The sequence below is a fragment of the Papaver somniferum genome, unplaced genomic scaffold (assembly GCF_003573695.1).
Source record: "Papaver somniferum cultivar HN1 unplaced genomic scaffold, ASM357369v1 unplaced-scaffold_15, whole genome shotgun sequence".
NCBI classification, from domain to species: Eukaryota; Viridiplantae; Streptophyta; class Magnoliopsida; order Ranunculales; family Papaveraceae; genus Papaver; species Papaver somniferum.
In genome coordinates this window covers 5,197,177-5,210,008 of record NW_020624376.1, presented here as the reverse complement: position 1 = coordinate 5,210,008, position 12,832 = coordinate 5,197,177, and the positions used below count along the sequence as shown (strand labels likewise).

At 36.0% G+C, this 12,832-nt stretch overlaps 1 protein-coding gene and 1 long non-coding RNA gene across 2 annotated transcripts; one reads left to right on the top strand and one right to left on the bottom strand.

The window, feature by feature from the left end:
* Positions 1 to 9,293: 9,293 nt before the first annotated feature.
* Positions 9,294 to 10,593, top strand: LOC113335772 (probable glutathione S-transferase). Its single transcript, XM_026581812.1, has 2 exons — positions 9,294 to 9,806; positions 10,076 to 10,593. Exons 1-2 carry the CDS (start codon positions 9,492 to 9,494, stop codon positions 10,409 to 10,411), a joined length of 651 nt encoding a protein of 216 aa, XP_026437597.1. The 5' UTR covers positions 9,294 to 9,491; the 3' UTR covers positions 10,412 to 10,593.
* A 149-nt stretch (positions 10,594 to 10,742) lies between these two features.
* LOC113335807 lies at positions 10,743 to 12,474 on the bottom strand. The gene is made up of 2 exons (XR_003353510.1): positions 12,081 to 12,474; positions 10,743 to 11,111 (listed from the first exon to the last, which is right to left on the bottom strand). It is a non-coding gene; the product is annotated as an uncharacterized LOC113335807 (long non-coding RNA).
* Positions 12,475 to 12,832: the final 358 nt, after the last annotated feature.

Here is a 12,832-nt window from a genome sequence, read left to right as displayed (position 1 = left end):
GTCTCGTAACATATTGTGCTTAACATGTCGACGCTTCTTCGATTAATATTAACCACCGTCCAAGGTCAGTTTATTTTCTAATTCTGTAGAAGTACTCATGTCTCATGATTTAGTATTTTGCGCAACTAAACTAGATTGCAGGTGACTTAAATATGGATTTAAGTACCACGAGTATAATCTTTTTACTAGAAATGAAATCGGTACATATCTGTTCCCTTGAGGTTGGGGATTTATTTGGAGGGATTAAATGAAGTAAGGAAATGCATCTTTGCAGGCTGGAAAAATTCCACTTGATAACGAAGGAATAGCGGAACTTGGGGATTTCAGTGTGTCAGCTCGTCATAAAATATTTCACAAGGTATGACTTATCATTCTTTGCAATGACCCCTCAAATGAGAAATATTTTAAATGCTCCTCCGAGTTTACTGTGGACTTGTTTCTTATTTACTCCTCCGAGTATTATTTTATTTTGTGGACTTGCTTGATAAATCCTTTAACAATATGTAATCTCATGAAAATTAGAAAACTATTAGGGCATACGTATACTTTGGAGTAATACTATGGGAACTTGTCATACAAAATATTCCTTTTGAAACCTTTAACTCAATCCAGGTATCTTCATCTTTGCTTAATGTGCATCAAAAGACTCTCCAAAGATGTTTATGTAGACCAACTTCCTCTTGACGGCTGCAGTTCTCCTTAGTTGAGTTGATTGTAGTCGTCCACCTGTGACAGAGGATGAAAACAGTCTTCTTGGGTACTTAGGTAGTATTCCATGTTGGAGAGAACTTAAAAAAATTAGTGCTGAACAAATTTGGTGCTTCTTCAGGTGATTGGAGAGGCGACACTTATGAACGGCTATCTCATTTTGACCTAGATTCGTTATCCGCAATGGAAAGATGCTGGCGCAGGTTATACTCTGATCATTAAGTTTATAAGCTGAACTAGACTTACCACAAAAAAATTGTTTCCTTCATTTTATGGTTGGTATATCGTACCACAAACTTTACCTTTTGTGTTTGAAAACAGTGAACTACAACAATTCAGGAACTTAAGGAAAGGTATTCCTATGATCTCATTGCCCGTGAAGCTGTGATCATCCAGTGAAGTGCTAGGCTTTATGTTGGAAGTTAATTGTGTGCACAAATATCACCACTTTGGTGATTAGAAATTGGGTAATAGTCACTACAAGTATTATCAGTATTGTAAATTGGGGTTCATCATTTCTTTTGTGTTCAGTCTTTGTTAAGTAATAGTAAGCTATACATATGTTTATGGAATTTCATGTTGAGGATGTATTGTTTGATTTATTGTTAATAAAAATTCAATCTATTGTTAATTTTTGTGCACAATATTAATCTTGAAAAACTGTGCCCAACGTCTTAGAAAACTGTGCACTACATGAAGAATGCTTAACAGAATGGTCACGGAGTGAAACGTAGTCTGGGACCAATGAGCAAATTTGGACACGGTGAATCTTAATATTCCGTGTCTAAAACAAAAACCTGTCACGGTATAATACAAGACCGGTGACCAAAGAAATTATGGTCACGGTGAAACATATCTAATGGTCACGAAATCAACCGTGACCAAAACGCATACTTTTCGCCTCGCAGCCTTTGGACACGGTTTCTCAGAAATGGAAAAGCCGTGACCAGAGACCTTTGGTCACGGTAAATTACCGTGATGAAAAGCCATTTTTGTACTAGTGAAATTATTTCTTTTTTGCTTGTTCTTCATAATCTTTTACCTCAATTTGATGACATAATTTCGCATTGTCAACATCTCCTCTGATTTTACCTATTCCATTTGGAGTGGGGAATTTAATACATTGATGCAACGTTGATACCACAACTTTTATCGCATGTATCCATGATCTTCCTAATAACATATTATATGGCGATTCCATATCCACCACGCACAATGTTACATGTGTTTCGATTTCTCCAAGTGGAATTCGTACCACTATTTCTCCTTTAGGTTTTGTTGTGGATTTTCCGAAGTTGTGAACAAAATATGTTGAACTGGACATTTCTCCATCTTTATATCCCATTCCCCAGAATGCGTGATAAAATATTATATCAACTGAACTTCTTGTATCAATTAAAGTTCTGTTCAACATCCATTCTCCTGTGGATTTTATTGTTGTCTCCTTCTCTTTTTGTGTAACAGGCACTGTAATGACCAACGAAGATGTGTGGTTCAAATTTTCTTTTGGTATTTCTTCTGCCATGAGTGTAACTTTTTGCTTTTCCCAATCTTTCAAGGGTGATGTATTTTCTACCGCCATAACTTTCTTTCCTTCAAAATTTCGTTTATGTATTCTTCCTTCGATGTTTTCATGGAAATCATTAATCAAGCTTTTTATTATCATATTACACTCCAATCGTTTACCATTTCCATTAATTCTATTCATCTTTCTTCCAACTGATTCACTGATTTATTTAATCACTTTCTTGATTTGAATATTCTCAATCAACAATCTTCAACTTTCGATCTTCAGTTCCCTGTTTCTAGCGCCATTATGTAGTTGCAGGAAATCCTACACTACACCCCTCATATGATTCCATTGTTGATCAACTCATTTTTAGGTTTACACTCTTAATTTGTTGATTAATTTTTGAATGTTCTTACAAGAAAGATAAAGAAGTCAAGAATGACCTCTGCTCTGGACTTTCTCTCTCTTATTTACTTAATTCTTACTCAAAAAGATCTCTCTCTCTTTTTACAACTCGAATGACTATTTATAAGGAAATACATAGTGGATGACAGCTAATCTGTCCTTTATTTTCGGATATGGTTTGCGACATTCTCGGAACCTTAGAAATATTAATTTTCACAAACTCTCTAATTTTCGCAGGACTATCATACCTTTCTCGTGTTCTTAGCTGAAGTCGTTTATTTTATTATTTCTGGAGTTGTTTTGCAACGCTCAAGTGCCGTGTCATTGATAATTTCGCTGAAACATAGTTATTGCGAGATTCTGATCCTACACGGCATGTGGCATGTGGCCATTGCACATCGATGTTTTGTGCAAATGGTGCCATAGCCACGCCAAATGAATCATATCCATGCCATCATGTAGAAATGACCACAAGAGCAGGATTCCCACGGGTGGCCATGTCATGGCGCCATTATTAGGGTTTCCTGGGTTTTGTACGCTTCGTGGCATGTTGTGGGGCCCGAAGTGGCATGATTTGCACCACGACTAGAAATTAGGGTTAGGACTAATGCCACTAAAGCAGAGCCGTGTTTGGAATACCCTAATTGAATATGTTATGGCGTTTGGCCATGAACAAGGAGTGGGTTAGCACATTGGCGCGCTATTTATGGTAAGTTGCCACGTTCGGCATGTTTGGCATGCCAAATAGCGTATTGGCGTGACTTTTAGAAAGTCAATTTGGCATTGTGACCATCTGACGCAACTTTACCTCTTTTAATACTGTGGCAGGTTTAGAGCGACCTGATTGGTCGATTAAAATAGGGGACGGACAAACTCGGTGGTGGCCACACTTCTGGTGTGCGTGTGGCAAGTTTAGAGTGACCTGATTGGTCGATGGGAAGGGGGGTCGGCAAGCAAGGGCGTGGCCACACTTCCAGTGCACCGTGGCAGATTTAAAGTGACCTGATTGGTCGATGGAAAAGGGGCCGGCAAGAAGCATGGGGCCGACCTCATTCTAAATGCATGTGGCTCATTTAGAGCGACCTGATTGGTCGATGGAAAGGGGGCCGACAAGCAAGGGCGTGACCACACTTTAAGTGCACCGTGGCGGGTTTAAAGCGATATGATTGGTCGACAAAGGAATAAGGACCGTTTAGGTAGCATGGGGCGTGGCCAAGTGGCGCCGTCTTACCTATGGCATGGCCACGCTTCCCTTGTTGTTGCTCCTACTCCGCGGCTCTGTTTATTCTTTGCTTTCTGACTGAGTATTTTGCGCAAAGGCCTTAACCTTGGTACTTGGAGGTTCGTGCTACTCTACTGCGATGAACACAAATCCGTCATGCCATACCGATATTAAGGGTTCTGATGGGGAACATAGCACGGGAAAAGTACTCAGTGAATCTTATATTAATAAGTAATATAGGCAAGGCGCCGAAATTTACAGAACATCTGGGATGGTTGCTACATGCGCCAGTCTGGATAAATTTCATGTAAACATACAGAACGACTCAATAAATATGCCAGTGGAGAGGTTAACACTCATCGCTCCGTTTCCTTACAGAGTGACGCCACATCAGATGCAAGGTTTTACAATTTTAACCCTAAGCTAAAAACCACCATCAACAACAGGGTTACTGATCTGCAGGTTATTCAAATATGCATGTTGACCAGAAATAAGTTTATAGGCCGATTCGACAGTAAATTGTCCATTCTTTATGTGTGTCCAAATGAGTCTATCACAGCCTGATAATGGAATCCATATACTGAGAATGTTACTAACAGTCTGATTTGTAAAGAAAGCATTTACTAGATCAATATTCCAAGAATTGGTTTCTTTATTAATAAAAGCGAAAACAGAGATATTAGGGTTCGGATTCGAAGCAAACTTAGGTTCAACAACATTAGGAATCCAATTATCAGTAAAAGCAGAAATAAAATCACCATTTTTAACCTACCAAATAGAATTGTGCCTAATAACCTCAAGGCCACGACTAATACTCCTCCAAACCCATGAGCAGTCTAACTTTCTAACAACATGGATAAGATGATAATTTTTAAAATACTTACACTTCAAGATAATGACACAAAGGGCATCAGGATTATGAATAACATTCCAAGCAGTTTTGGTCAAAAGAGAAAGATTAACATGCTTAAGATTTTAGACCTAATCGTGTCAATAACGTAGGACATGGACTAATTCTAAGAAATCGTACAGGAAATGGAACACAGCTATTTCGTATCATTAACATTGCATAATAACTTTAAATACCATAATCATTATACTATGAATCACTTTTGTCCGTGGTTTAAAAACCATAATACTAAACTTACTGAAACTTTGTTAATAGAGAAATATTTGGTGAGAATTCTCACTCTCAATCTTCTTTGGATACTGCTAGAGACTTTGTTAATGCCTTAGGTGTTCGTGATATGAGTTTTTCTGGAAATCTATTTACCTGGACAAATAGGAGACATGGACCTGATTTAATTCAAGAGAGGTTAAACAGATTTTTAGGTGATGAATCTTGGTTTAATCTCTTCCCTGATTCTCATGTTTATCATCTTGCTCCCATTGCTAGTGACCATAGTCCAATTGTCCTCACTAGCTCTAGAAACTCAAGTTCTATTAAGAGACCTAATAGATTTAACAAATGCTGGCTTAGAGACTCATCTTGTAAATTTGTTGTTTCTAAAAACTAGGAATCTCAAAATAATGGTTCTGCTGCCTTCAGACACAAAACTTCTCTTAAGCAAGTAAGATTTTCTCTTAGGGGTTGAGACCTTAATAGTTTTGGAAATATCCAATATAACTTAAAGGATATCAAATCCAAAATAGAATCTTTGTATTCTCAAGGGATAGTGGATACTATAAATCCTAGACTAGCAGACCTTAATAAGCAACTGAATTATTGGCAACAAGTAGAACATGATTACTGGAATCAAAGAGGTAAAGATGACTTAATCAAAGTTGATGATAGAAATACTAATTATTTCCATTCTCGAGCTAATTTTAGAAGAAAAAAAACTAATATTGAGTCTCTTAGAGATAATGTTGGGATCTGGATAACTAATAAGAACGATATAGCTACCCATCTAAGAAGTGATTTTTCTTCTATTAGTAGAACTAGTAATCCCAGTCATATCAACAGTATCTTTGATTGTGTTAGTACTTGTGTTACTGAGGCTGATAATGCTTGTCTTATGAGACTTCCTACTAGTGAGGAAATTAAAAAGGTTGTATTTGATATGAAACCCTGGACTTCTCCAGGTCCTGATGGGTTTCCACCAGGTTTCTATCAAAATATGTGGGACATTGTAGGCGAAGATACTATGAAAATGGTAATTGGTTTTTTTCAAGGTAAATATCTCCTTAAAGAAAATAATCATAACTTTATCTCCTTGATTCCTAAGGTTGACTGTCCTAATATTGCTAGTGAATTCAGACCTATTAGTTTGTGTAATACATCTTATAAAATAATTTCTAAATTATTAGCAAACAGGCTGAAACCTTTGCTAGATAAGATTATTACTCCTTACCAAGCTGCTTTTGTACAAGGCAGACTCATGACTGATAATATCATTATTGCACATGAATTGGTTGATACCATGAAAAAACACAAATCTGAAAAAGGTTTAATGGCTTTGAAACTAGACATGTCAAAAGTATTTGATAGGATATAATGGAAATTTTTACATGATTGTCTTAAAACTGTGGGATTCTGTGATGATTGGTGCCATTTAATTAACCAATGTGTCTCCACTATTTCCTCTTCAGTCTTGCTTAATGGTGTTCCAGGTGAACAATATTGGCCTACCAGAGGACTGAGACAGGGAGATCCCCTGTCTCCATACCTTTTTATATTGTGTATGGATGTCATTTCTAAAAATCTTTTAGATGCTGAAACTAAAAATCATATAAAAGGTATAAAAGTGACTCCTTCAGCACCTGCAATTACTCACGTCTTTTTTGCAGATGACTGCCTAATCTTTATGAAAGCCAATGCCAAGGAGGTAAAATATTTGAATAATATTATAAATAATTTTAGCAAGGCCTCTGGCCAAGATATTAATTTTGACAAATCTTCAATGGCTTTTAGCAAAAAGACAGACAGTCATGAGAAGTAGACTATTACCCAGATCCTAAACATTAAGAATATGGCTCTGCAAGATAAGTATTTAAGAGTTCCTCTCTTGTTGCAGCAAGATAAGAGTCAATACTTCTCAGGCATGTTATCTAAGTTTGATGGTATATTATCCATGTGGAAATCTAAACATTTTAATCAACCAGGTAGGACTGTTCTTTCCCAAACTGTTTTAGGTACCATAGCCACTCATCAAATGGCAGTGTTTCGAAAGCCTAAAAAAATCACTGATAAATTAGATAACATTGAAAGGAAATTCTTTTGGAACAAAGACAATAATGGCATAAAATGGTTTCCTAAATCCTGGGATGTTGTGGCTAGCCGTAAATATTATAGGTGCGTTGAACATTAGGAAAACATATGAATTTAACAGAGATCTTCTTACTAAGCTTTCCTGGAGATTAATCAATGAACAAGATGCATTGTGGGTTAAAATTATGGCTCATAAGTTTAGATCACATTGATCGAACCACGTAAATCTTGCGTCTCTCTTTATAATTTTAGCACTTTTATCTTTATTTTCATATCAAATAAGTTTAGATCTAGAAATCATAGTCATGATAGTACAAGGGGTGTGTTGTAGGATTTCCTGCAACTACACTATGAGTCCTAATGACTCTTGGATTTGGAGGGGAATCTGTGAAGGTTTAGAAATAGTTAAAAAACATTCATGTTGGGAAGTAGCAGATGGTAAGGATATCAATATTTGGAAGGATGTTTGGGTTCCTAGTTTAGCAAAGCATATTCCTAGAGATATGTCTTCTAGCCTAGTTTCTAAAGTTTCTCAGCTTATTGATGTTGACACTAGAAATTGGGATATTAACATGTTAAGGGCTTTATTCACTAATGATATTGTGGACCAGATTTTGAGAATTAAAATACCCATGCAAGGCAGAGATCAAATTAGATGGTTAGGCACTAGAAATGGTAGTTTTACTGTCAAATCTTCTTATAATATTTTATTGCATGAATCTCAATATATTCATAATATTCAAAATTCAGGTATCCCTCTATTTCCTTGGAAGAAACTATGGAAAGTCCAGCTGCCTCTTTAAATTCTTCACTTTGTTTGGAGAATATTACATAATTGTGTTGCAACTAGAGATAAGCTCCATAAAGTAGTTGATAACATTGATCCTGTCCCTCCCCTGTGTAAATCTAATGATGAAACTTGTCAGCATTTGTTATTGGATTGTCTTATATCTCAACAGTTATGGTTTGCTCTTGATTACTCTTTAGTAGGTTTAAGTGTAAACACTAATCTTACTGCCTGGCTTTCTGATTTATTCAATGCTAATAATTTTTGGGACAATGCAATGCAGGTAAGAATAAGGTATATTTGTTGTGTACTTTGGTGGATCCGGAAACATAGATGTGCAATTGTTTTTGACAAAATGCAGTTTAATCCAACCAATTTCATTCTAACTATTAAAGAATTCATTAATGAATGTGAATATGCTATCTTACCAGTACCTAGGACTGCTGTAGAACAGGATCTTGTCAAGTGGCATCCACCGGCAGAGTCCTTTTTAAAACTAAACTTTGATGCCTCTTTCATTTTTGTGGAACAACCAATGGGTTTTGGTCTAATCATCCGTGATGCCACAGGTGCCTTCATTGAAGCCAAGAGAGGGATCAGCAAAGCCATAGATGAAGAGCAGGCTTAATGTAGTTGATGCTTGAAGGAATATTCAAAAGTTGAATGACATGAGCTAAAGAAATGAATATTCAAAAGTTGGTGCTTGAAGGAGACAACCTTAATGTAGTTGATGCTATTAATGGTGTTGTTAGCTCAATAAATTGGACCACAAATAGTGTGGTTTAAGATTGCATTTCTATTCTCAGAACTTTTTCTAATTGGTCTTGTTGTTATGTTAAGAGAGAAGCTAATCAGGTAGCTGACTCTCCAGCAAAAAAGTCAACAACAAGTAATATTTCCTTATGTTATGAATATCCACCGGAACTCTTATTAAGAAATCTGAAAAAGGATAGAGTCGTGTAACGCTTTCTTAATCTAAATAAAGTACTATTTCCAATCAAAAAAAAAACTTAATGAAACTTTTAAAAAGAAATCCGGATAGAAAAGAGTTTAGAAAAGATTCCAGACTACCCTTGGATGAAATTTCGGATGAAATTTCCGGGATTAAATACGGTGAGCCTAGCTTCACACCAAAAAGGAGAATTCACCTAGAAGGATCGTGATGTGACACCTCACTCGATATTGTTGTGGTTGGTAGATATGCAGAAACAAATGCTGCTCACAACGGTATATATTGTGCCACGTTGTGGCAACAAGGTTCGGTGCAGTCCCATCCATTACTGTCTTATCAGTATAGTGCCCATCTGGATGCATCAGATACAATGTTCTTAGCTCTTACCTATTGGTTCGGGGAGTTCCACGTGAGTCTCCAAATAATCAGCTACCGACCAAATATCTCTGCAGAGATCTCAATCAGTGATCTCATGGGAAACATCAAACGTGGTGATTATTATAAACAACAGCTTAATCACTATGTGAAACATGATGGTACAGTACAGATATAAAAATAAATAATGCACAACCAGTTGTAAACTTGTAATGCCCCTTTACACATAAGAAACCTCGCCAACCAAATACCACTAAAAATTAAGCACATTGAGCATTACATTTTTCATCAGGGTCTAGCTAGAAAAAACTAGCTACAACAATGTCAGGTGAATTAGTTGTTTTAGATTTCTGGCCAAGTCCATTTGGGATGAGGGTTAGAATTGCATTAGCTGAAAAAGGAATCAAATATGAATACAAAGATGAAAATCTCAGAGTGAAAAGTGCTCAACTGTTGGAAATGAATCCAACTCATAGGAAAATTCCAGTTTTGATTCATCATGGGAAACCCATTGTTGAATCTCTCATTATTGTTCAATACATTGATGAAGTTTGGAATGACGATAATCTTCTTTTGCCTACTGATCCTTATCAGAAAGCACAGGCAAGATTTTGGGCTGATTTTGCAGACAAAAAGGTGAGATCTAATCTCCATTATTGATTTCAATGCATCATTTTTTGCTTCCATCTTGAATTGGGTGCTCATTTTTTTTTTCTGTAACTAATTATTGTATGAACCATATTTTGAATAGGGTTATTCTACTTTAGGTTCCCATTGAAGTGATCATCTACATCATAGGATCTTAAAAATGTCCAATGTCATATCTGAGTCCCGATTAAACCTGTGGTGTTAATGGGGATAGTTAGGTTCCCTTTTCAATTTTATTTGACATTGTGCTGTTGCAGATTTATGAACATGGAAAGAGGTTATGGATGACTAAAGGAGAAGAGCATGAGAAAACAAAGAAAGATTTCATAGATTGTTTGAAGGTATTAGAAGGAGAGCTTGGAAATAAGACGTATTTTGGTGGTGACCAAATGGGGTTCTTGGATGTGGCTCTAATTCCTTACTACACTTGGTTCTACACTTATGAGAAATGTGGAAACCTTAATGTAGAGGAAGAATGTCCAAAGTTGATGAGTTGGGTTAAAAAATGTATGGAGAAAGAGAGTGTTTCTCAATCACTTCCTGATCCAGTTAAGGTCTATGAGGAACTCAAACAGTGGTATCCAATTGCCTAGACAGTTTCTTTAATTTCCTGATATTTCTCAAGGGCTTCTGTTTATCATTGTTGCTTGGTATCATATTTAAGTATTTTGTTTAGTAAGACATATTTTGATTTACCATTGGTTTTTTATTCGAATAGAAAACTCTACACGCATGGTATTTTATGGGCTTGAATAAATCCGCCTCGTTTTTGCAAGTCTGATTTTGTGCACACTCTCTGGTTAAATGTCCCATGGAATTTCATTGTTATCTTTTGATTTAGTTCAGGACTCCTAGTGTCATTATTAACGTAAGTAATCAGATGAACATGTCAAATTTACACTCCACATAGGAATTTGGACAAAATTAAGTAAAACAGATTAAAACAGAATTTTTTTTTGATTTTGTGCACACTCTCTGTTTCTGCACCAATATGTACAATCTTTGCAACACAAGGTCAAGAAAATACAGATTAAAATCCACAAGTAAAACGGATCCAAATATCCAACCGTTGCATTACAAGAATCTAACAACGATGATAGAATTAAACATACATTATTGAGAAGACTTTTAAAAACTATATGAATTGCTTACATACATGGCCAAGGAAAAGGCTAGGATAGGAAATCAGGCATCAGCTATCCCCATTTCATGTTTAACCTTTTTTTTGTGAATTCGACCAACACTTCCATCACGAAATTGCGTAAGATCTAGTTTTAGTTTCCCCTTGCAAACCTTGTGAATGATCAAAAGAAAACAGAACAAGAAGATAAGAATCAATATGATATCGGAGTTAACTAGTAACAATAGGGATGATGAGCAGTGACTTATACTCCATGACATTGTGCATTTGATGGTTTGCTCAACACATCCATACATTTATATATGTATTTCCTTAAAGACGAAGAAATTGTGGTACTGTTAGGTATGAAAGCAGTCTCAAATCATATTAGAGTTGCAATAAGATGCACGTTTTTTCAGTGGGTACACTCTTCGTGGGAACTCTTGTTAGCTTTAGACAGAAAACTTTTTGAATGAATGCTAATAATAATATAAATAATCTAAAACACACCAGAGACACCACCGTCATCATCACCAACGTATAAGTGGCAATCATGTAACCTGTTTTCTATGCAAGTTTCTGATTCCGTAATCATTATTCACTTGGTTTTCATGTACAAATTATGGCATGTTTGATTCCGTAATCCTTTGGTTGTTCGTTGTGATGCATTGACTAACCCTTGACACTCTCTCCTTCTTAAAGTATACATGTCTTTTACTTTAAGTTTGTCATTATTGAGTTTGCTTGCATCTTTCTAAGGAAAGTTCATATTTGAATTGTGCATCAATCATCAATGGCATATGCCATGCCCAACGCCCGGTTTACTTGATAGGTGCTGGTAGGTAGCTCAGTACTATTTATTAGTCAAATTATGTCACGTTTGATTACATGGGCCCAGGATTACCTTAATCGTGTTCTGTTAAAATTTCAAATTACGAAAATGCTATACGGAGCTTAGTACATATGGGATTATGTTCATACCAACAACAAAGAACAGTTTAATCCACCATAAAATTGATCAGGGGACTAAGACAAACTAAAAGTAAAAGGACAATGAACATAAATTATCAACACAAGCCCAAGAGACTACGGATTAATATCCACAGCTAATAAGATAGAATCAATCAATAAACAGCTCGAACCTTTGCATTACAGGGCTTTTTCCAAGCAAAATGAACTGCTTTCTTGACGTTACATATATACATGGTGGATCAAAAGGGTTGGATATCCAAAATCTGCAGCTACCTCTCCTGCTAGCTTATCAGAATACTACTCTAAAAGATAAGTTGCAGCACAAACTATGGACATCATTTTTCTCTTGATTAACCTTAAATTTCTTGTGAATTCGATCAATATATAGTCTCATCATGAAAGTGAGTGAGATCTATTTTGAATTGTTGTTTTCCATTGCTAATAACATTGTGAATGACAAAAAGAGAACTAAAGACTAAGAGAAGAATCAATAGGGTATCTGAGTTATCTACTAAAAATGAACTCATTTTGTGTTTAATGGTTTGATCAACACAATGCAAAAGCACACACACATGTATATCCTAGAAAACTTGACTTTATATTGAGATTGCTTCTTGCATCTTCTTTTGTAGAAGTTCACATCAACAATGGTCTTAATTGTTAGCAATTCAGTACTCAACCTCATATTATGTCATGTTTGATTGATTCCCTTGCAAAGTTGTTCGCGAACCTCAGCATTGGATAATATTTAATTGACAAGTTATATCCATATACTGTTTCTTGTTGAGATGGACTAACCAATACCAGATGAGATGATAGCGACAGCAGAGGGTAGATGCTATAAAGGCCAAAGGGCAGGTTTTACTGAGAAGACCCAACAATTTACTTTGTTCTGTTTGTTTTGTGGTTATTTTAGGTGGAT